Source organism: Anarrhichthys ocellatus, unplaced genomic scaffold, assembly GCF_004355925.1.
Source record: "Anarrhichthys ocellatus isolate YVR2014 unplaced genomic scaffold, GSC_Weel_1.0 scaffold32, whole genome shotgun sequence".
Classification (NCBI taxonomy): Eukaryota; Metazoa; Chordata; class Actinopteri; order Perciformes; family Anarhichadidae; genus Anarrhichthys; species Anarrhichthys ocellatus.
The window spans coordinates 2,229,834-2,255,440 of NW_022280062.1; the positions used below are offsets into that span (position 1 = coordinate 2,229,834).

At 40.1% G+C, this 25,607-nt stretch overlaps 1 protein-coding gene across 3 annotated transcripts in view; it reads right to left on the minus strand.

Moving 5' to 3' along the window:
• pde1cb (phosphodiesterase 1C, calmodulin-dependent b) overlaps window positions 1-25,607 on the minus strand; it is a 69,140-nt gene that overhangs the window by 31,267 nt on the left and 12,266 nt on the right. The window contains exons 1-2 of one of the 3 annotated variants that reach the window (XM_031865060.1): window positions 21,759-25,417; window positions 18,350-18,376 (exon numbers count right to left, since the gene is read on the minus strand). The exons of the other annotated variants lie outside the window; for them this stretch is intronic. Of the exons in view, the coding sequence (XP_031720920.1) occupies window positions 18,350-18,376; window positions 21,759-21,859 (128 nt within the window). The 5' untranslated portion in view covers window positions 21,860-25,417. Of the gene's footprint in view, window positions 1-18,349; window positions 18,377-21,758; window positions 25,418-25,607 lie in introns of those variants that run through there. 3 annotated transcript variants of the gene reach the window in all.

A 25,607-nucleotide genomic window follows, 5' to 3' on the forward strand; every position in this document is an offset into this window, starting at 1 on the left:
AGTTCATATTTGCATAAATAGCTGTAAATGCTACTGCAGCACCCTGATAATGTTCCTGTTATTCTCTCTGTTATACTTGATTAGCAAAGCCAACCAGATGGAATGACAAAAAGATTATAATTATGTCCTATTGTAATCATCAAAAATACAATTTTCATCACCATCTTAAATAAATAAAAGATGGCTTTTTAGTGGATAGTAGCGCCTTACCTCCATGCAGACTCACCACACAGAGGGAGAACATTAGGTTTTGACAAGAGATCAGAGAGTCTAATAAATATAATATGAATGTGGTGGGTGTAAGTGTGTTATTGTACCATTGTACGTGTGTTAATGAGCAAGTACAAATTAATTTGTACCGAGTCTACACGAATCAAAAGCCTTTTCTGAATTCAAACTACATTTCCTTTAATCCCAGGAAGCAATTTGAGAGTTCTTGGAAGTCATTTGTTGTGCAGGGAACTACAACAAAGTCAAAAGCTTAACACAGTGAGTCTGCACACAGTCTGCAGCATTACAACATCAGGCTTTGTGAACCTGTATGTGTGTGGGTGTCAGCATTATCTGGTCCTCATGTGACAGAATGCACACTAACACACTGCTGGTATATATGAAGGAATACTTTACTTCGGATGGATATTCAAAAAACATCATCCCACCTACTGTATGAGTAAGAAATGCTACCCTACAATAATGACAAAGCCTATAATTAGAACCCATGGTTCAGGTGATTCACTCAATGCAGATGGGTAATCTCAGGGTTAAGATTAGAATTGATATGAAATTAAAGTTGCAGTCAACTCTGACTCCAAGAAATTGTGTTCATATATTACTAATTGTTATTACCAGTTGCGTATAGATAGCAACATTTTTAGAGCGAAGTAATGATCATTGCACACAAATTGTAGAATGGTGGTTAGGTTTAGGTGAACTCTCAGGGCAATCAAATGGTGCTTTGGTTAAGGCTAGGAAGAGATTTTGGAATCAGTTAAATTATATTTAAAAAATAAAACACGTCCGGTTTTGTGCTTCAAATTACTTTTGACTTTTTGAAAATTAAACATGTTTTGCTCAAAATGCCTTTTCAAATGAAAAAAATAAATGTTCTGTAATTGACAGAGTCCACTCTGTACAGACAATAGACAAGTGACACTTAGGGTTGAGGCGGTAGTAAGGCATTACCGTATATTACAGCTTTGCTCTCTATGATGGTGTATTGATGTGATGTTATGGCAGCTGAACTCAGAGAGATGGACATTGAGTGTTTGGGTTTAATCTTCTCCAAACTATAAAAGCACTTAATAGCCACATGATTTCATTCAACTGCCAGTCTGCCAGCACTAACAGCACAACGTCTCTCTTCAGCCCACTAATGTGTTGGTACTCTCTGTACGCGTTGTGTACGGTGTAACATTAGCGAGTGTGCAGTTTAGGCTTTTTGTTGGTGAATAAATGCAACAACTCCCATGGCTTAATTGCCTGCTGTTGATTATTAGTGAGTGGGTAGCGCTGAAGTTAGCCACAACTTTGTCTTAAGGTGGGCTGGCTTTTAAGGTGGATGGACATTATACACCGTCATATACCGTATACCCCATTGACATGTCTGGAAGGTACGAGGGTATAAAAAACAGATACCGCCCAAGCCTAGTTGACAATTTACTTTACATCACCAGACAGCCTTTACAAAATCAAGTATGCATCTCTTCCCTTCGGCAGGGTGAAATCTGCACGAATATAATCACTGTGAAAAACATAAGTCATCCAACATGCATTAAACCTAAAAAAGGGCAGACATTGCCCATTAATGCTGTGACTACGCCATTAAATAGCAGAAAAAGAGAACTGGGTAGCAAGGGAGAGGAGTATTAAAAAAATGTCAGCGCACTAGAACGTAGACACCAATGCAGCATCGCATAATTAGGTATGTAATGGGCTCACTAACGACTGTAATATTGTCGGCCTCTCATTTTAAAGTGGTTTGAGCAACACATTATGGAAAAGGGAAAGTATTTTTTTAAATTTGCTGTAATCTGTAATGTATCATTTCACATCAGAGTCACACAGGAGTGCCAGAGACACAAATGTTTGACATGCTCAGTGGGCCCTTTATTCAATTAAATGGTGCAGTACGATTCATCCAATTAACAGCGTTCAAACTTAGAATGACCACCAATATGCGAAAAAAGCAGTGCATTCACATGGTATGGTGTTTGAGAATCAACCTTAAAAAAACAGGCACGTGTCGAACATCAGTGTTGTGATAAGAATAAAGTGTATTTGTCTCTTTCTTGCAACGTTTGCAGTCAGTAGCCACAAATGAATGAAGCAAAGCTTTTTCAAAGAGTTCCAGCCGGCATCACCGTGCAATGATAGCTTTTAAAACATATCATTACATAATGATTAATCATCTACTGTAAACACGTTTCTTGTCTGCTGTCAAACTTGTGGCTACCTACAAGATCTAAACTCCCCTACAAACATGTGCTCTACTATAGAAATGAGTCAGCAGTGATGTACAAGTATATCACATTTTTAATAAGTGTGAAATCAAGAAAAAACACAGGTCTTTTTATATGCATAACATTACATTAAAGACACTGCAATAACTTTTTTCACCAAACCCTAAATCCTTGTTCTATAGCTAACAAACTTGTTTGCAAGAAGTGCAGAGAGTATAACATCTGAAATCACCACTGTGAAGCAACACGCAGTTCATATTTGCATAAATAGCTGCAAATGCTACTGCAGCACCCAGATAATGTTCCTGTTATTCTCTCTGTTATACTTGATTAGCAAAGCCAGCTGAGTGAAGCAGCTCTATCAAACATTCAAACACGCTATCACACAGGAACTCAAGTCTGTCGGCCCTTAGTATGTAATCAGTGGCCTGACACGAAACAACCCAACTGCACTAATTGACCTCACCGAGCTACAGCTCCTATTCACTCCAACAATTCACTTGAGGAAATGATTAAAAAAAACACAGTTATGGGAACATACGGTATGCTATCTACAGTATGACCCCATTGGCCTTGAACCATATGTGTCAGTACAATTTCCAGTCTGAATACACTATACAATACTGAGCGTCTCTGAGAGCGAGGGAATTAAAAACCAAAAGCCAAAAAACAAAATAAACACCACTGCTTCTCTAATCTCACGTACAAATCCGCTACTTGATTTCTCTCCAGTGACCATACCTACAGGACTAGCTGTCCTGTCAAAACACGCTCTCTCCCCTGACATGTGTCAGCGCCGGAAAAATAATCCCTAACGCTCTGTGGTGCACAAGTTATATAACCCCAGAGATTAAAATATGCATCCACTGACCAAGGCAGGTCTATAGGAGACATACATATGGACATGAAAGTCCCTAAGTAAACTCTGACACGGAGTAATATGTCTGACACAGTGAATGTTTTATGACCCCAATGTTTTCACCAGCTTACTGGGATTTCATTAGGAAATGACAAAGGTTTAGGTAAGCATTACCACATAGCATACAAGGAATCTCCGTTAAATCGAAGCAACCTCAGACACCACCTCCCTCAGCCATGTTTTTTTATCGTAAGAGAGAGGAAAACATTGTAGACACTTGAACCACAACCATGATACTTTTTGGAAAGGTTAACAAGGTTTTTGCCATGAACTTAGATCCATACAAACCTCCTATCCTTGATATTATTCTACGGCATGCTAGCTGCATGCCAGACATGATAAAGTACAGTTTTATGGGATAGGTTTCAACGAATCAGAATTGATTGGATAAAATGTACATATACGTACGCATCAAAATGTAGGTTAGAGTTAAGAGAAGAGAGAGATTACAGATAGATTTTTATATTGACCTTCTCAAAAACACTTTTTAGATGACATATTTTACAAATGGCAGAACAATTCAAATTGGGAAACAGGATTAAAACTTTTATTTAAGTATTTCTGTTTTGATTTTTTTGGCCAACCCGGGAAGTTAGCATCACACTGGTTCCCTCGGAACAAAAAGCCGAGGGGACTTTTCCTTTGGATTATGCAAAAAAAAAGGTCTGTGGCAAACACAACTTTATGATATTTACACACTTCGTTCAGCAAGATAGTCTTCACAAGTGAACACCAATTTCATGTTTGTTTAAGTGTAAATGCAATTGGCAGAAATAAAAAGCTAACGTTAGGCTATAAACAAACTACATCATGGTTGCATTAGCATGACTGAGTATACATAACAAGGCTGTAAAGGCGGACTTGTTGCTTGTTGCAATCAGCTTACTGCCGAACCCCTCTCTGTTTAAGGAAATACGTTTGCCTGGAGGTGTATCATTGTTGTAAGAGAGAAGCATGGCACCTAAAGCAAAAAAGCGAAATAATTTTATGACTGCTACCAATCAACATTGGCTACATATGCACAATTTCATGGCACTAGCGCTTAGCGGAAATAGCCGATCATCATAGGTCAAGTCAATTAAAACAAGGAAAACGAAAACTGTGCATATAATCAGGTAAAATATTGAATGAATCCCTGATTTGGTGGTACGCACATTCAAACACAGATGTGTGCTTATGCACTGTTTGAGAATGTGGCCCATTTGTTTTGTTGATTAAAATCAAAATGAAAACTCCAAAGAGTATCTTTAATTATTGAAAATAGTGCTGTCTAATATTTTCTTTTGTAAACTGTTTCTCCTACGTCCTTGGTCAATGATGTTTGGCCATGTTTTGTCGGCTCATTCAGTGTCCTCCATGTCTCCAATTCATAACAAGGTCATTACATGCCAGTAATTCACTAACAAGAATATAATAAGGTAAAAACAGACTTGAATTCCCATGTCAGATGAGTCATACAAGGCTAGATATTAAAGAAACAGCTTTCTTTCTGTTTCTGTCAGCCACAAAGACACTTACACACATACATACACATGCACTTACACTCACATAAAGTTGTGGTAGAGTTTGCAAAAGCAATTCTGAAAGTGTATGTTTCACTGATTCAAATCCTTCCTAAATGTTCTTCACAAATCACAGTGGAAAAGGAGTTCCTCAACCCCAAACTACAAAATGGGTGGCCTTGAGCAAACCACTTAACCCCCCGTTGCTTTATCAACGCTGGTCAGTGGCCAACAGTAGAAAAATAAACTGCAGGCATCGACCGAAAGTCAAATAAGGAGAATGAATGTTAAGTAAAGTGTTGCTGTAGACAGAATATTCATACTTGTTGAACCCAGAACTAATTGTACAAAATACAAAATACTAATATTCTACAATTAGATCGAATTGCTGTGGAACGCATTCAACTTCTTAATGATCTAAGAATAGCGATCCATCTAGGAACACTGGTTTAATCATCAGATGTTATTTTTAGGAATCTTTCCTTCACAGATTAGCTAGCACCACAGTGGATGCCAGCAACAGGTGTTGTCATTGCCAAATGCTACTGCTAAGCTAATGATTATGGCCAATGTGAGCACAGCCAACTCAAATCTCTGAACAACAACAACCAGTCTACGGCCACTGTGATGTGTAAAGAAGTTCTCTCGTGCTTTGGAAAGTGAAGATGACTTGGAGAGCAATTTAAAAAACAAAGAAAAATGTAATTGAAGACTTTGAAGACTGGGGTAAATAAGGTGAAGTAGCACAAAGCATAAGCTGAACAAAGCCATCACACAGGCAGATGGGGGAAGGTGGGCCACAGTGCTGGCAAACAACATGGAAGAGAGGACGTTTATTGATAAGTATTGGTGCATGTCACAGTCATTTCCTCAGCTGATCGTAGATTAGATGAAATTAAATTAGATTCTACTTTGCAAAAGGTCTGTTTCAGTAGCAAGTAGTAGTGGCGTTATTCAAAAGTTTACATGTGAAAATGAAGTACATCAATGATTAATGAAAGTTGAAATTAATAATATTTTTTAGATTAATACATTAAATTGCTGTTTTTTGACAAAAGACGATGATTATGATAATGAATGAGGAATAATAATGATTGCACTCGATATGCTGTGACAGGGACGACTCCCGAAAGCAGGGAAGGTAATTCCCCGAATATGTCTTTAAAAAAAATAGAAGATACCTGGAAATACTAATGGAAATACTGCAAAAGAGTGGACCCCCTTCCTGGGTCTCTACAGACACAAGCCGGGGCTAACATTTACAAACGTGATATCTCAACACTTGTAATCCCAATTTGACTACATTCCTCACTACCACATGCTGTTAATATTGGACTCCCTGTTGTTCATTTCCTTATTTGTCCTTGATCCTCCTGTGAGGAAACCGACACATTTCATCCAGCCGGACGACTTCTTGAATTTTTTGCTGTTGCTTATGTCTTCTTTGCTACATTGCTCTTGACTGTCTTGTTCTGTGCTGATACCTCCTTGCTGAGCAGGTCATCAAAGCCTTTAAGCAATTTGACTTCTTCTAGCTCAAGGCAACGCTTGTCCTTTATCTCAGAGACCTTTAATATAAAACTCCATATACAGGTGCCTTTCCCTGACCGTCTTGTTGTATGTCTTCCATGCATTGGCACATCTTGGTCCTCCTACGCCTCTGTTTCTGATAACCACATCAGGCTCTGTTTGTCCTGATGCAAGGTCTCCTTCACCTCAAGAGACTTGAGGAAACCCTTTCTCCTGTGCTGCTCTCCAGTGTGGTATATCATTTCACTCGGGACAGCAAGCTCCACTGAAATCTCATAGGTATTGGCCAAATCACTGCAGCTCAAGACTTACTCTTTTTTCAGGCTGTCTGGGGCCCGAGGCGGTGTCTCCTCCTCTTCCACGGCCTTGAGTTTCATGCTGAATTCCTGGGCTAACGTATTTATCGCTTCCAAGAGGACTCTGTTTATGTCCACCATAAACAGACATTTAACTATATTCTGGTCAGTCTTCTCCAGGCTATTGTAACAACTACTACTACCTACTTTCTAGGCAGTGCACATGCACACACAAACACACACATTTGGTGATGGTGAGTCTGCTCTTGGCAACTCATTTTCCTCTCTTCCTCCCCAGTCCTCGCCTCAGCTTTCACTTGCCTCGCTCGTACAATTATAATTATATGACGCATCCTAAAATCATATTACAGGATAATGCACAACAAAATAGTTTGAGAATGCACAACATTAGTAGGTACATTTGATGTTGTGCTGATTTAAATGCTCCTCAGGGAATCTGCACTTTTCTTACCAAGTGTCTTTCATCGTAAAATCCAGATGAGATTGAAAATACGCCAATTTACATTTAGTCACATATATATGTCTCCGTTGGCCAAATCACAAATCTGATTGCAATCAGTCTTCCCATGCTACGTGCCAAAAAGGGTCGGCCCAACTCCAGGCCAGAAGACGTTTAGCAACAGCAATAACAGATTAGTCACAGTTAGCTATATAACAATGATTCATTAACAACACAAACACATATGAACGAATCATATGAATCATAGTTTTATAATCCTGCCGCAAAGTCAGTCACACCCGTCTGACTTCATTACTGAGCGAAATAATATAAAAAGTGTTTTCACAATAAAGAACATGGTCAGTTGATATTTCCCCTAAATACCAACAACAGCAGGATAAAACAACCTTATAAAACCTGATGTTTTAGAACAAACAGTTTGAGAATTTTGCAATTGCAAATAAATAACTACACCTGGCAACTCTGCAAGTGAATGAACATTTTGAATGAACCCCATACACTATAATTATGTTCAGTGGTTTGGTCAGTCTGTGACACTATCAAAGGGCAGAGTGAGACCAAGAATCTAGAAAATAGAGTGAATATGTAATTATAAGAAAGCTGGTCAAGTGTACCATTATTTGGACATGTATTATGGGAAATATTCCAGCTTTAACAAGATGTACAAATAGCAACAGCAACAACCACAGCAGAGGAATATATGAGGCGCAAGACGATGCAAGAAGGTTTAACATTTAGTGGGACTCCAGGGAGGGTTCAACTGGGGAAATTGTGTTATAATGGAGCGTGACAATCGACTTTGACTGTTCTTTCATGGGTGATTTAAGTATGTGTGTTATCTCACAGGAGACTAATATAGACCCAGAAGCCCTGAGAAGTGCAGATGTGAAGGTTATTGATAGATACAGAGGGGGGTTGACATAACCTTATACTGTACTTAATGTAAAGGTAATCGCATCCCTGAAGCAAAACTAAAATGGCATAGGTGACTTGTGGATGGACACACACATACATGTAGGAGAGGTAGAGAAAACAGAGTTTACAATTAGATTATCTGTTTGACTCCAAACCAGAACATAATAACAGATGCATAATGCTCTGAGTCTATCGCAGGTTTTTACCGCAGTAATCCAGACATAGTGATAGCCAACTGTGGCTGCCTCTGTGTCACTTTGTTGATGAGATCAGGTGGAGAAACAAATGCCGTGTCCCAATCACGGTGCCCTATCCTCTTAAACTGAATTAGATATGTTCATGAAATGATTCTGGTTAATTGTAAAACACAAAGAGGAAGAGACAATGAGATATAAAGAGAGCAGGAGGGGACATGATAACACAGCTGTCTCTGTCCTTGTCTCACACACACACACACACACACACATGAACACACAACCTCACAGATGGATCAATAAAAGCTGAAAAGAGGTGCACTGTGGTGAGAGAGGTCATCACTGCTCTGTCCTTCAACCCCTGGACAAACAAAGACATCAGAGTGCACTTTATTTGGCAGTGGGCCACACCACACAACACAGAAGACCTTGCAACCGCAACCTTTATCCCCAGTGAACCACTATTCAGACCAGTTGGAGTGTCTCACATATGAGCATTTCAACACCCGTATAACTGTCCCTGGTAACATATGAATTATATCAAATCAATGCTGAGCTTTCGTACAGAATTAATTAAAAAACATAAAAAGATACCTCTTGAGTTAAGAGCTTGTTATTCACGTGTCCTTGGGTATTTGTACACAGTTAACAACTCTACATGCAGGAAGGTCCAATCCTATTATGAGCTCAAATGCACACAATGGCCAGCTCCATAGAGAACGGGGAAATGTAACTTAGGTAGAATATACAGTTTTTCAATGAACTTTCAATCCTCTCTTTTCAAGTCGATAAACTGGAAGGAGAGTATTTATTAATACATAAATAATTCATATTTCTAATTATGTAAACAATTCCGTTTCAACAATGTTGGGCTAAAGAAACGTGATTGAAGGCTGAAATTCAACCGTGTGTTGTTGACCCTGTCGGGAGATGCAGTGACTAAAACCAACTAAGAGTAGAAGAGCAGCTAGCCGCTATGCTAATTCATGCATTGACAAATGGCATAGGCATTCATTGCCCTGTCGAGCTTTTATGGGATATCTTAATCAGTTTAGATTTATCTGACTGCTTGTATTAATGAATGTGTAGTAATATAGAAAATTGAGGATACAATGCATTGAAATGCATCGAGAATTTGCATTCAAATGCAAGAATCATAATCGAATCGGATTGTGAGGACAGTGAAGATTCACACCTCTAGTACTTCAGTACTGTAACTTGAGTAAATGCAATTAGTTATGTTCCACCACAGCAATCAGGTGTGAATAAGAGTATGCACGGGTTTCTCTTTAGAATTCACCATTATTGAATAATCATGCAGGGAGACATCCATCACCATATTGTCCTCCAGAAAACGCAGTGCGGTGCAGCCACAATATATGTAGCGCCTTGAGTGAAGTACTTTTTCTTGTCTTTGTACAGCTGTGGGCTATAAATATGACATATGAAATCACTAGCTGAGGGAAATAAACGACAATATAAGTGGTAGGTACAAAAAGTGGGAGAAAAAAACCCCACAAATGTAATTCCTGACATTTGGGCCAAGACAATATCTACAGCGTGTTAACTTGCTGCATTTAAAAGACTGCAAGAACACTTTGGAAGATGTTCCAACCACTAGTAACTTCACCCAAAATGTAATAAAATGATTAAATAGCACCTAAAATTACACTGTAACACAGAGGCTAAAATATCAAGGGCAAGCTAGAGTATTCTAAATGTCAGAAAGCAACTCTAGCTAGTGTGTCAGTTAATTTAAATAACAAGGAATTGGTCAACTATGTAAGAATATGGAGAAAATAATGAGTCATTCTGCACCAAAGTAGTATTGGTCACAGTACAACACTTTTTATCGGCCAGGTCTGACTGAAGAACTCCTGATGGTACTAGAACCGTCCCAATACTTGTCTTTTTGGTGACATTTTTATTTAACCCCAACTATTTAGCACTTATAAGCAGTTCATACGATTGATTTGTTGTGTTACGTGTTTACGTTAAAAGAAGACATGCTATCGGCAGATATATTGTTGTTGGATTTTTTTTACCTAAAATACAGATGTTGGTATCTGCCTCAATAATCCAGTATCAGTTGGGCTACAGTGGTAAGGCTGGAGAGAAACATTAAGGCGTTTTTTTGTTTTCAAAGTTACAAGATGTGGCTGAAAGTTCTTTTTTTTGTCAAACTAACCCAATGTCAAGCATGAACCCTGAAGCTCAAAACTTAAACATGTTGTAACATCTGCTTTCAACTACAATGTGTTATGAATCATTTCTTATTAAGTGTTTATCCTGCTGATCGAATCATTTCACTATCATCTGGTAGTGCATGGTACTGTATCTCCTGCTTTTTCGTTCAATGAGAAGAATTAAAATCTCTCTAAACCCTACTGTGTTAACATATGTCTGTTACGCCGTATGTGTTAGGATATTGACCATAAAGATGTGAGGCAAACAGTGTGAAGTCCCCATGAATTTAACTGTGAACTACTGGGTTGAATGTTTATTTTCTAGAAAGGATGTTTAGTCCAGCCTGTCCAAAGGAGCGTTTCAAAAAACGGTGACAGAAAACAGAGACCTAACTGCGTCACTGCTGTGGTTCACAGCATTCCTCCTAAACTAACAGAAAAGAAAAAAAACAGCAGGTTTATTCACATTGTCACACATTCATACAAAGCAATGCGTGCATTATCACAAACTCAGAAAAGCAAACTTGCCACACTCTCTCACGCACACAAACAAACAGAAGCGCACAACTCAAGTGTTTATCCATATTTAACAAAAGAGCTTTCTATCAAGTGACAGAGAACATGTGTCACTTTACGATCGTTCACTGTCCACTGTTTACATAACAGCGAAGCAGCAGTAAGCTGCAGAGCGCCACATCACTAATCAAGCCATCATCTACATGGCTACCATCCAACAGTTTCTGAATGCATGTTTAAAGAACAAAAACAAACAATGACATGACAGCGGTGAGAGGGAATTAAGAGATGGTGAGCTGAAACTTTATGTTATGCTGCTATGAAGCAGCGTAAAGCCGAGCGGAGCTGCAGATTCAGGAGATAATTCTCTGGGAGTAGCTAATGAGTGAGCCATCTCGCTTCATCCTCATCTCTGTTGAGAGTTGCATATGCTCAGTACCGATCAATATTTGTTCCTAGATTTATTTAGTTTGGAAGTTGCTGTTTAACGAGAGATAATTATACTGTTTCTGTACTATTCATTTTGTAACTTGTGGCTGGTATTGAAGGAATTATTATTTATTCCTAGGCTAGATTCATTTAATAGTAAGTTATTAGTATACAGCTGTTAAAAATGATATATATAAATTTGATACTGAGTGTATTATGTTCAGTGACAATAGTTCATTAGCTTACCGCCAAAATATCTGAGCTTTTTTATGGTTATGTTTCGTGGCCGGCAGCACTTAATGGTTCAATACAGGCAAAAGTCTGCAGTGACGTGAGACACAATGTGTTTATTAACATGTAACAAAAAACTACAATCTTTCCCTTACCTTAACCAAAGTGCTTTTGTTAGCCACAAACAGGACTTACGATGCGATCACCTGTCTCACCTGGTGTCCTGCTGTCCTGCTGTCTGTACGTAACACATCTAACCCGACTACCTCCAGCTCAGAAGCGGTATATCAATTCAGCAATTCATTCGCTGTATTTCAACAAAATCAAGACCACAACATAACTTTTATCTTACTTTTTCTTACTAAGTTCTGGTCATGCAATATCACCCAGAGCTCATTCCTTTGGTACTCAAATTGACTTTCATATCACTGGGAGGTTCACTAAACATAAACATTGCTTAGATCCATTCATGCATTCTTTCTGGCTTCATCCATCTCCTGCTTTAGCAACAAAAGCCCATTTGGCCAACATGGTCTTTCACATTGGAATTTGAAGGTATTTGAATACACTATATATGTAAGGTCTGCGACTCCCACTGGGTCCAAAATGGGTTAGCTGGAGATGAATGAGGTGAGATGATAGATAGCTGAATGGAAAGAAAAGCGCATGCAGCACTCACACACACACACACAGATTGCTGTCGGGCATCACACATGAGTACACACATTCAGTATACAAAACACAACAGGATGCGCACAGCCTATATATATCACATTCTCACGCGGTGTGATCAAATATTTTCTCTCTCTGCTCAAACAGACACTGATAAATAGTTATACATTTCTGCGCTATCTCTATATCTACTTGGGGTAATACCCTTAGGACAAACATTCAGCAGGGTACAGGGTAGAGGTGGGATGGAGCCGCAGGGGGGTTGGAGGAAGGGTGGATATAAACAACCAGATTAAAGAGACAATCTGCACCATAAATCTGCCATATTATCTGCTGCAGGCGCAGGAAGAGGAGGGCTCGTGAGCTGGCCTGTGACGTTCTTGTCCTCATCTCCGCCATATAGCTCAACTTAGGATAAAAGCCTATCAGTTAGGACTTCGTAATCAATCTTCAGACTCGCAATACACTTAGCTCAATAATGGCCTGCTGAGGTAGGCAAAGAGGGAGAGAATAATCAGTGTAGAAGCCCTTTGCTGCAGAAGGAAAATGCACCACTTTGACATATACGCTCATTCTAAGACAAGCAAAGGAAAAAAAAAGATTTAAAATGGGATTTGCCACAATTGTGTGCAGCTATTGTTTGGCTTGAATGGAAAATCCATCACACTTCAGTATACAAGCAGCTGCTTGTCCAGACATGCACATATTGCATGTATGTGAACTAGTTGCATATGTGCATGTATTTCATATCAGAGAATGTGTATTGTGTATGTTTTTAGTCTGTGCATATGTACCGATGCACAAACTGAAGGGTGTCTTTCGCCACCTGTGTGGTTTAGAAAACTGTGAATTATGCAAACTGAGGCGGTTACCTCAGAAAAGAAAGGAGCACCTGATGTGGAGCGAAGGGGAAGGGAAAGGGAAAGGGAAAAAGAAAGAGAAAACAAAAAAATCGGTTGTGAGGAATGTAATTAGCCCAAGCTTGGAGATTCACTTGAGCTGGGCAATTACCCCTCTAATCATCAGGTAGTAGGAGAGAGGAGGAGATGGGGTGAAGGGAGGAAGGTGGGGAAGAGAGATCGGAGGGAGAAAAGAAACGGCAAGAGAGGCATAATTATTAGTGTATCCACGCTTTAAACCACAGCAAGAAAATGGAACACAAAATCACAACATTTTCCACCTCAAAAAGTTGTAGTAGTCAGCATTGGGCTGAATTATACATAATATAAGCACATAAAAATAGGAAACACCCACAAAACCAGCCACAACTCACCACCGGCACTACAAAACAATTACAGACAGTAAGTTATTAATGGATGAAAGTAAAGTCTGAGCTGCCGTCACCCACAGACTGAAATGAGGAACAACACCTCTGTTTTATATGACCTACTGTAGGTGCTCCGTCCTTAGACGTACAAGAGATTTAATGGGCTCTGTTTGTGGCAACTCATGACAGAGCTTCAACCAGTTAGTGTATGATGAAATAACAAACATGTCTATTCAACTACTTCTCACTGGTAATGATACCACTTAACAGTTGTTCTCCTTCCGCACTATATGCAATACTTAGTTAAAAAATACGGTTGTATGCCAATCAGTAAAGTTGCATTAAAATCCGTGTTTTTTTCCAAAATGCCATCACTTCATCGTTGAGCAATCAAGCTCCTCCTCTGTGGAACCAGCTCACAGTTTCCGTCAGGGAGGCAGACACACTCACCACATTTAAGAGTATATGGCTTTCCTTTTTAATAACACTTATTTAAGGGCTGGCTCAGGTTGGCCTTGCAATAATGCCCTATAATCTATACACTTTGAGAAAATGAAAGGGGTGATATTTGTAAACACCAAGACCAAAATTTGGTCTCTCTCTCAAAATTTGAGAGAGAAGCTTTCAAGAGGAATTGACTTAATTTAAATGACATAGTTTGAGTGCAAATAAATAGAGTAAGCATGAAGATAGTCGTCCTGATTGAACTTAATAGTAAAACATAGATAGTATTAGAGTAAGTCTAGTTTCATTTTAAACTGATAAACAGTGCTCAGCATCTTTATGTTTCAATTAATTATCTGAGCTCATCATCATCTTTATTGTAATTTCTGGTCCTTATTGCTCAAGAGACAATTATTAGTTTGTTTCATTAGATGCATGTGAGCGCATTTGTTCCGTAGCCAGCTACTCCCAAAGCCAAAGCAATAACAGTATTGCATTGTTCCCCCCAAATGAATCATCTCCAATAAATAGCCCAATAGCTGTTGGTGACAAATGGCCTCGAACCTCAGAAATGAGCGGCAGAGAGGCTCGGGTAATCTAATGGGCTGTCCTTGAAAGGCAGCCAATGCCTGGAAGATTTGCTCCCTGATTACTGACATTAACCAAAGAGTTCAATGTTGGCCCCAGTGACTCTCAGCTTGATGATATCTGTCCTCATCTACTTCGCTGTTGCTCTTTCTTCCTTTTGTCAATGTGTTTTCATGTGTCTTCATTCACTGTTTCCTCTGCTTTTATTTCTATGCAAATGTTATACTTCACTATAAGAACCAAGAGCTACCTATAAATGGATTACTTTTTTTCAGTAAGTTTACTTTATAGCACTTCAAGAAAAATATCTGCCAATTTGCTTTTTTTGTTATGAAATTTTGTATAATAAATGGTCATTGTTATAGTTTACAGATCCATAGCCAAGATTTTAGAAATACTGAGGTCATTATTCCAAGTCCTTCCAACATATTCCCCACCACAAGAATGCCAGGAATGAATGTCTGGTGGAGAAATACTGAATATTTAATATTTTATTCTTATATATACATTCATACAATCCTTTTATGAATTCACCTATGAGTGTCTGAAAACTGGAGCAAAGTGAGGAGACAAGGTTCTAGATACCTGTGTCATTACTGCCACTGGAAACGTGTACTGTAGCTCTGCACTCTGAACAAACATAGCAGCCCTTTGAGAAAGCCAGGAGACACAAAAACTCTCACATAAACACGGACACACACGCTCTCTACAGAGTTGGCAACATGGGCAGACTAACATAAGGCCATTTAAGGTTAGAGGCTTGCCTGGATCAGATGGCGAAACACTTAAAGCCTTTGAAAGCTGGGCTATAAGGAGTGACCACTGTAGCATATTTACAGACCTGAGTAAAAGCCTATTTCATTCAGTGCTGCATTCAGGCGCCTGTCATGGAATACAAAGAGACACACAAACCATCTACTTGTTGGTGAACAATCAGTGTAAGTGGTGGTGCTTGGGTGATCAATGCCTTTTTTTGTAAACCCAAGAGAAAGGGGAGTTTTTTTTGTCTTTTTATTTGGCAAGTGGATAGGATCAAATTGCTCTCTGGCACATTGAGAAGCATGAGATTAAACAGAGATTTGTGAAAGAAGTGACACATTTTGAATCGACCGCTCACCAAACCCCATCCCCTGCATGATTGTCCAATCCCAGCTCCTGCCAAACTCGATCGAAGCCACGTTTAACAAACACATACTCAAATATTTTTTCAAACAGGCATCCAAACAGGGTTATGTTAGCTAGCCACCGTTACCGTTGTGAACTGCATTCGTGCTGCGCGAGAATGGAAAGCTTGACAGGCATAGCAACAGTAACTAAGGGGGGGGGGGGGGGGGGGGCTGAGTAAATAGTAAATTGTTAAAAGAGCACAATAGTGACCATGCGACCAAAATAGTAACGGGCAAACTGTTTCCAAACCCACATAAAACACACGATCATAGGCCTAAAATAGACATCTTTCCTGTCTTTACAGCCTTTCTTCCATCTCTCTCGACTCCCTTTGCACACAAACACTCTTCTCCGCATTGCCTCCATCCTTCCCTACGTGAAGTGGGCTATCTCTCCCTACATCTGCATGTGTTAGGGGTTGTACTGGTGTGTCAGTAATGACAATGTCCCAGTATTCCTCTCTGCCAATTAGCCCGGCCATAATTACACAGACACACATGGAGCTGTCAATCACCTGGCTCCTCCACACAGGAACTCACCCACCCATCAGAGAGAGAGACAGAGAGACAGCGAGCGAGGATTTCCAACCGCTAGCTCTATACCACTCCAAAAGGCCGCACACTGTGCCAATAAGTAGCAGGAGAAGAGTTTCATTCAATTACTGTGCGGCAATCCCACAGCTCACAGGAAAATGGCATGAAACAGTAGACAAAGAGAGGCGGTGGATTGTAATGTATGTATTAACAAACAGTCTTTAGTGTTAGTCAGTCCAAAATATTTGAAAATTCTAAAGAAAAATATTTGGAGGATATTTAAATCAATCCAAAACTGAGAACATACAATGTTGTTGCAGAATTACCATCCATGTCACCCTTAAAGGATAATGCTGGTGATGGTGGTAGAAGAACACCATGACAAAGACAGAAATCAACAATGTATTCATCCTACTATCAAGTGCCTGTGGAGTGAAAGAGCTTATTCCTCTGTGCTGCAGAGCTCCATTGTTGTCCAAAAACAACTCAATGAGCCACACTGTTGTGACATGTGACACGTTCCTTCATTATGATGAACATGGCCAGTATTTAGAGTCAAATCAACGTACACCGTCCTGCTGCTGTGAATACGCACTAGAGCACCGAATGGTATCAACGCACGTCTGAAAATAGTCCATGACAAATCCACTCCGGTTTGAGTAATGTCTGCTAAAAACTGCAGTGCCCAGCTGTTTTAGAAAATGACTTAGTCAATATGTTTGTGACCTGATTTTAAAGATTTGCACTTTCAATAGCACAAATGGTCTTGAGGTTGAGTGCCACAAACGAGTTCAGTGACGTCAGAAAGTATTGAAGAGACACCAAATGCATTGTTCGTTTTGGTCTTTTCTGGGGATTTGGCCGCTGCCTTTGGTTGAGAAAACTGGATGCTTCTATTCAATCCCAGAGGAGAGCAAAACGTACCTGCTTAATTTGGATGAGGATAAAAAAAATAAATGCATTTTATAGTCTACTGTACATTTCATCTTGATCTTGAGTTAAGCTTTCTAACATCGCTGTTGGACATCACAACTGTCCGGTCATGTACAGACATGCATACAATGCATACATCTTAGAGCTGGGAGATTCAACCACTACACCACAAAAGCATCTGGCTAGTTTGATTTCTAAATCAGACAAAGTATTACAATGCAAAAATATCTTTGTGATTTTTATAGATGGGATTGAAACATTTTACACTTTGACAAGGTCTCTTGGGTCCTCTTAAACCAAAGAAATGTGTAATTTGCCTCAGAAAGAGATGAAATGAGTGATGAAGGACACTGAAAGCATGTTTCAGATCGATACAGAAACATCTTTAACTAATGATACTTGAATCTGCATATCCCACACATCCAGTGGCATTAATGAATCCCTGCTTTCGTGCTTGTAAATTAATGCATGCAAGTCCCAGATAATGGAACGCCTGATTTCCCCTGAGCATCTCTAACAGAACTAAACAAATAGAGTTTCATACTAAAGAAGATAACGTGCATGGCACTCGAGTTCTTTGTCAACCTTTCAAATTCAGTGAGTTGTCTATCTTCTAAAACAACTGCGTCCCCATCATTTCTAACCATTATGCGCGAGTTATCTGGCAATGATGATGAGTTGACACTTTAATCAACACAAGAGAGAAAGAGCAAATGAAAGCAAGAGTGTTTATTTTTTGCATACATGTGTGACAAAGTGTGTTTGAATAGTGCAGCTAAGATCCGTGACCCTCAGAAATGAAGGTTGGTGAAAAGAAGGTGTAATAATGACAATAATAATACCTTTCATTCAATTTGCACTTTCACAACTGAGTTGCAAAGTGCTTTGCAAGACAAACAACTATGAATAACAAGGAAAGAAAAGAAAAAAGGTAGGAGTAAGTCCAGGATGAGGTCCAGGGATGTAGGAGAGTGGGAGAAAATCCAGGAATCAGGGGAGAGTACAGGAGGAGGATGAGGAGGTGGGACGGAAAGGAGGGAGGTATGAGGAGGAGGAGGAGGTCCAGTGTCCCAGCAGCAAGTCTTACCTCTGGGACGTCTTCTTGTACTTGCGCCTGAAAGAAAGAGAGAAAACATGTGGATAGTGAGGCATCGATTGAAACGTTACTCTTGTTTCCATGTTGGATTTATTTTTCTATTTAACATGGAAATGAAATGAAAAGACATTGGGCCTCATGTAAGAACCACCATTTCAGTTTTTTTATCTTCACCATAAATCATCTCATTCGTAAAATGTTCTTCGGCTGTACGAGTCATGAGCAGATAGTCTGTCTTACTTCACGGGAGGAAAACCCTGCTTTGTCTTAAGAATTACGATGCCTTAATGTAAATGAATTCAGAGTTAAAATATAATAGCACACTGAAATAAACTGAAATAACTAGTACTACGTTCACCATAACATCATCAGCATGGCTTGCCAATGTAGTTTGAAAAAAAAAAAGTCTACGTCCAACAGCTGCCTCAGGGTCTTTATGCAGGTTGCCGTACTACCATGCGTACATAAGCATAAAAACACGTTCTTTCATGAGAGCCAATGAGGTTCTAACACCAGACATTATCCCAAAAATACAAATAAGCAATAAGGACAATTAGTGATATTATTCACCTGTGTTCACTCTGTAAATTTAAAAATAATGCAAATGCTTACAATCATTTATGCGGATGAGGCGTTTATGAGAGGTATAACGATATGCAAAAGCACATACACACACCACTTCACCCCCTGACATCCTACCTAATTTACTACACACACACACACACAAACTCGTGGAACCTACAGTCACATTAACACACACACACACACACACACACACACACACACTTTAACTCATCCTAGCATTTAGCCTAAAACACACCCACACCTTTATGAAGAGTTAACAGCGTGGCTCTAAAAGCTCAATTCATGCAAACACGCACACACACACACACACACAGACTCACACTTAAAGCACATAATAGCAAAGTGGAGGAAAGGATGGACCCACTGCCGTTCCACAACAGACATGGTTTAAAATTCCAGTCAGGCAGAATTCACAGCACTTATTTTGATTTGTTCCTCAAGCTCAATGTAAAAGTGCAAGCTAAGGTATTGTTCCCTGTAAAAGATATGTTAAGAGCTCCCTCAAGACTGAGAAAAAAAAAAACGATTAAATCATTCACTCAGGGTCCATCAAGCAATTAAAATGAGAAAGTCAGATGGTTGTCTTAGAGAGTGTTGGAGGTTTCAAACAGAGTAAATGGCAAAGGGAGTTTAAAGCTTTAAAGGAAATGGATAAGAAAAGCACAAAAGAGACAGATAAATAAGAATAAATAAAACAATGGAGAAACGGAAGTATGGACATTTCCTATTCTCCTGTCTTTTATTCCACCTTTTGCCCCTGCCCCTCCTCACTGAGCTTGCTTTATGTTTAAATATGTGTGTCAACAACACAGCGCTTCTTCTAATTAGAAGGCTTTAATGCAATGTCATCGGCATAATGCGGATGTGGGTTGAAAGGGGTCATGGAAATTCTCTCTCTCATTCTATCCATGGATGATTGGTGTACTCTGTGGAGCACACTGTGCCAGAGAGAGAGCTGTGATAGCCATCCAGCACACACACACAAACACACTTATCATACAGCTGCCAAACAAATCTGCAAGGATGAGCTGGAAGCACATACAGTAAATGTCACCAAACCGCTAAATACGCATCCAATCTATATCATCCACACAACCACATGCACAGTCAACCTTTCCTGATCACAGATAGGCAACCATGCACTGCCTACTGTCCATCCCTCCCTCTTAAACACACAACACACACTGTGACGAGTCAACATCTGTGGGGGCTGCCTGTCAGTCGGAGCTCCCTCTCTTGTGATGGAGGCTCTTTGTGAGATTAAAGGCTAATGTGATCTCTGACACGCAACAGGAGCCCTCAGAGCTCTGAGCAGACCACAGCCTTGTCGTGATGAGAAAAGGAAGAAAAAAACGGAAAAAGGCCGGGACACCATTACATTCATCTGACTCACTATCCATCAAATATCCCAAAAGACAAATGGTTGTGATAGCGAATTTATGACAGTGACCAAATGAAAAGACAATGAAGTCATCCGAGGAAACTGAATGTGGCAGCGGGAGATGGTAGAGGGACCCACATATCGGGCTTCTGACACAGGAGAGAGAGGGAGAAACAATGACTAATCATGGAACAATAGAAATGCATAACATGAAAATAACTAAAAAAAAATAGAGTGATGTGAGAGGGGAAAGGAGGAAGGCAGATAGACGAACTGCAGCCCCATGAAACGGTTCATTCACTCAGTTGTCATCCGTGGTGCAGAAGGAAACTGCATTTCAATCAGACCTCCAGCGGTAACATGAAAGATTTTTTTCCTTAACACAACCCTCCTAGCAACACTGCCGTCTCCTCCCCCTGCTGAGTAAGAAGGAGGAGAACTGAAAATGAAAAAGAGAAGATTCCCACTTCAACTTGCGTATACGATGTGCGGGGCTCTATTCAAAGATCCAAAGGTCAAAGAGGTGTTGATTGGTTGGTGGATGTGAGAAAGGAATATTATAGTGTGGAGGGTTTTAAAAAAGGAAACTGGTAGAAATGAGAAATGTGAGGCTTGAGGAGGCTTTTGTATTATTTAAAGACAAATAGTGTGGGTGCAAAAGATTGGCAAAAATACGTGAGCGGACAAAGAGGAGAAACTAAATAAATTGAGAAAAATATAGAATTAGCCCCAACTTCAACCAACAATACGCACATTCAGTCATTCAAGTATTGTAGCATCATAACTCTACATGGGCACCAGGTGTTAAAACGGCAAGCAGCATGAAGAAACATAAAAAAATGATGATGTATGGCAGTGAAAAAAAGTACTTAAATTTACTTAAATAAACATGTAATAAGGGTGCAATTGTGAGAAACCATCCCTCAGTAAACACTTCAGCTATAACATACTTTCCTTTCCTCCTTGCTGTGCAATAATGTAAACAAGTAATTCAAAATAGTTCAAAGGAGGTATAGCTCAGAGCAATTTGACTTGAATAATTCCAGCCTCTCTCTCTCTCTCTCTCTCTCTCTCTCTCTCTGTTTTTAGGTTTTCACTCAAACAATCCTTTCTCTCTCTCACATACTGAAACTCTCTCTCTCATACACACACACACACACACATACACACAAACACAAACAACGCAAGCTACACATGCTGTAGCTTTTATTATGACACAAGTATTTTTGCTGTATCCTTCTGTGATTAAGCTGTTGCAAATCAATTTTAAACTCACGTGTAAATTTCCCTCACACAGAGGCATACACAGCATTACTTCACACACACACATACGCGCGCGCACACACACACACGCACACACACACACACGCGCACACACACACACACACACACACACACACACTTGTTGAAAATAGTAAAAGTGGATATACTCACAGTCCACGGAGCCTGAGCCAAATCTTCTCAATCTGTTCCGGCTGCAGGTACTTCAGGGACGTGCTTTCAAACTCCTCGATCTCTTTGGTGGGAGACTCCATGTTAGAGTCTCAAAGAGTTCCCGATGTACCAACAAGAGATCAAACACACACAAAAGTTTAATCCCTCTTAAGTGTGAGTGGCGAGGAAGACGCAGCGCCGAGCAGAGAGAGTTTGCAATGTGTTGGAACCCAGGACGTGACCGAGGTTTCCTCTTTCTTCACTCACATTTGCACCCACAGCTGCGACGAACCGGACGTCATCCTTCCTTTTTGTCTCTTTTCTCCCTTGTTTATGTGAGAGAGTGTGTGTGACTAAAACTCAGCAACACTCAGTGCAATGCAGTGCTCAAGGAGCTGTGACAGTCGTGAAACAGTACCTCTTTCCCTCTCTTGCCTCTCTCTCTCTCATTCGTTCACTTCTCCCCTGTGTGAGCACAGGGGTCCTGGAGCCATGCCATGCTCTCCCAGCAACAACGGGATGCAGACGACAGGGCAGCACAATCCGGGATTAACGCTCACAGCCGAGCTCGCCACGCGAGAGGGAGGGGGGAGAAACGCCACCAGTCAAAGAGAGGGAGGAGTCTGGTTGATAATGAGAAACCATGTCCTGTTTCATCCATTGGAAAAAGAAAAAAAAAAACAGCGGGAGTGAGGGAGAACAAGGAGTGGGGATGGAAAGGAACAAGAGGGAGAGACCTTTAGGGGAGGAGATGACGAAGATGTGAGTGACCTGAAGTACTGGAAGCAAATATCTGCTCAAAGAAGGGACCATTTCCTGTCAAGAAGCTGCAAAACGGACACAGCTTTTCCTTCTCGTTCATAAACACTTTCACATACGTGTGCTTATTTCACCAGGAATTTAAAGGTAAATGTCATGGGGCAAATGCAGACTTCGACAGCTGTGTATCAACATTCAAAGTGATGAACATGTATTCATCATAATACATTTGCTGTGCAACATATTAAATGTCATGCCAGAGAGGATTAAATAGCGTGCAGACAGTGCATTGACAGTGATTTGACTGAGATTACTCTGATCCATTGAGCTCATTCAGGACCATCCCATATTCAATCCCCCCCAGATATAATAGTTGTCTCTGTCTCTAGCGCTCTCTAAACTACGCAGATACAGCATGTCCTCCACAGTTTTATAGGCCAAAATGTCCTTTCTGCCTCATTTGGTCAGATAATGTGGGAGTTAACGGGCCAGTTTCAAATTTAAGACGGTTTTATGATACCGGCAGCCGTATAAGCCATCACAACGCAACAGGTCCTGCAAATATTATGTGTTATCTCCGATCCAGAATGAAAGCTGTGTTAGTTATTGAATACCGAATACCGTAGGTGCTGAGTACTCTTTTGCTTGTCTGAACAATTTATTTTATAATGTTCTCATTTATTAGTGTGAATGCTGATTCATGATTCATGAATCTGTGGTTATACCATGACAAAATGTAGAAAAGTCCAAGGGAGGTGAATACTTATGCAAGGCACTGTATATGCTACATTGTATGTTAGAAATATATTGTGTAAAAGCACCTACAACTTTTTGAGCCCTTTCAGCTGCTTTCTCTCCTTCTCCTTCTTATAGCTCCTTGTTCAATGGACGTCTAGTAAAAACCAATTAGTCTTCTCATTTTCTGCAAGTCCAAAACTTGCAAGGATGACTCAGCCCAGACCCCCCTTTCTTCGAGCCCCCTACCATACTCTTAGGTCTTTCAATTACTTGATGCAGGATGCAGGGATAATGCAAGGGCGCCACCTCAAAGAGGCTCCTGCTTTAATCTGCTGAGATGGGTCCTCTGTGAGGAGGGAGGAGAGAGGTCTGCCTGAGTGCCATGAAGCCTGCTGATGTTCTCTTCAAAGGCACACTTATCTGTGTCTCTTTCTCCCTCTATCTTCGGCTTTCAGTTTCTTTCTCTTTCTGGCTGCCTTTCTTCAATCCACTCTTCATCGCTGTGTTTTTCTCAGTTTTACTGGAGGTATGTATGCCAGGCCCCAGGAGATCTCAAGCCACAGCCAGAGTTGTCAGGTCATCTTGAGGCGAATCCACAACAGTAGTTTCACATTTCAGTGTTTGCTGTTCACGGGTTACCACCCCAGGGACCCGCTGGCCCGTGTCCTCTGTATGTGTAAATGTGACATTGAACAAGGTTGAGCCTGGTGAGAAAGGTCCTGTCAAAAGCCCTGCAAGGACTAAGAAGGTCAATTTAAGCTGTTTACGCAGATGAATTAAGAATACACAGAAAGTGCTGACTGAAGAAGAAGTAGGTAGAAGTTAACCGACTCTTGATTAGACGTTTGCGAGAATCCGATGGTCTTTATTGAGCACACAGAGAAGAAGAAATGTGCTCAATAAAGGTACATTTCCCAATTACCTCCACCACCTCCACATAATAGCATCAGTATAGAATGATTTAGCATGACAAAGTTGCTTTTTTTTTTTTTTTTTTACATGACAAAAATGTACTTTCTACAATATCAAATTGTAACTACATGGCTACAGTTCAGAAAAAAATGTAATTATGGCAAATAAGTTATGGTTAATGATTGGTTAAGGTGTAAGTGTGCTTCAACTAAAGTGCGTTGGACGGTCAACAATGGTCTGTAACCCCTTCCACAACGCCTTTACGACATCCCCAAACAAAGGACACAAAAGAGGAGGAAAGAGTGCATCATGTCAACACGTGTGTCTTGACTCAGCAGGGTTAACATAAAATATAAAGTTGCTCTGCAACAGAATATATATTTGACCTGAGAGTCTTAATGTACTATACAATAGGTACGTATTACTCATTGCTTCTGATGTGGACCTCTGTGTCCCATTCAACAATTTTCATTACAAGATGTTTGATTATCCCAGAACAATACACTATTAAGGGTTAAACAGAAAACATTCATAGCATCCCACATTCACTACAAAAAAAGAAGGTCTCTGATGCATGAAATAGCAGGATCAAGTCTTGTTGAGAGATGTGGCCCCCCAGCCTTTGCACTCAGGAATCTCAGAGAATATTTAAATTGCATTGCCAACTGATGAATGAAACACCTTGTGGCAATGTGGCTAGTTTGGATCACTGGATGGTGAGAGGGTCAACACAACAATGTTCATGCGAGCATGCAATGAAATATTAAGAATACGTGGAGGTCTTTTGCTTGCTTTTTATTCCTAAATGATATGTTGTTGTTGCTGAGGAATCTGAGGCATTAGCAGTCTGAAGGACATATTCTAACAGATAGACGTCACAGAGCAATGCAACATTCTTCACGTAGTCAAATAATTCAAACTGTGTTCAAAGGATGAGAAGCGAATACAGCAGAATGTGAGTAAAAGCTTTGCCTTCACAACTATAATATGTCTGAATGGGTTTCACAAATGTAGCCCCCGTTTTATTCATATTCAAGACTGATGGAAACAACACAAGAGCAAAAACGGATTGCGTCCCCTCACATAATGATCATCAAAATATGTCCCTGATGAATTACTATCACATCGACTGCTCACAAAAAAAGACCTAATGCATCAAGTCTTGGGAGAGTTAATTATTCGTATGACTATGACAGAGAGACTTGCTGGAAATTCCACTCTGCGAAGGTTTTCTTGTCACCGTGTTCGGGCTCCCTCGAAGCTCACACATTGAAATCAAGACATTAGCAGCCCCGGCCATTTGGAGGAACATGAAAAATTCAGATCTCATTTACATTTCCAGGCAAGTCGATAAGGATATCTATGTATCAAAATAGCAATCGCCTTTGCGGTAATGACCACATTTTGGTGAAGATCATCCATCACGAAATACAGTATGTT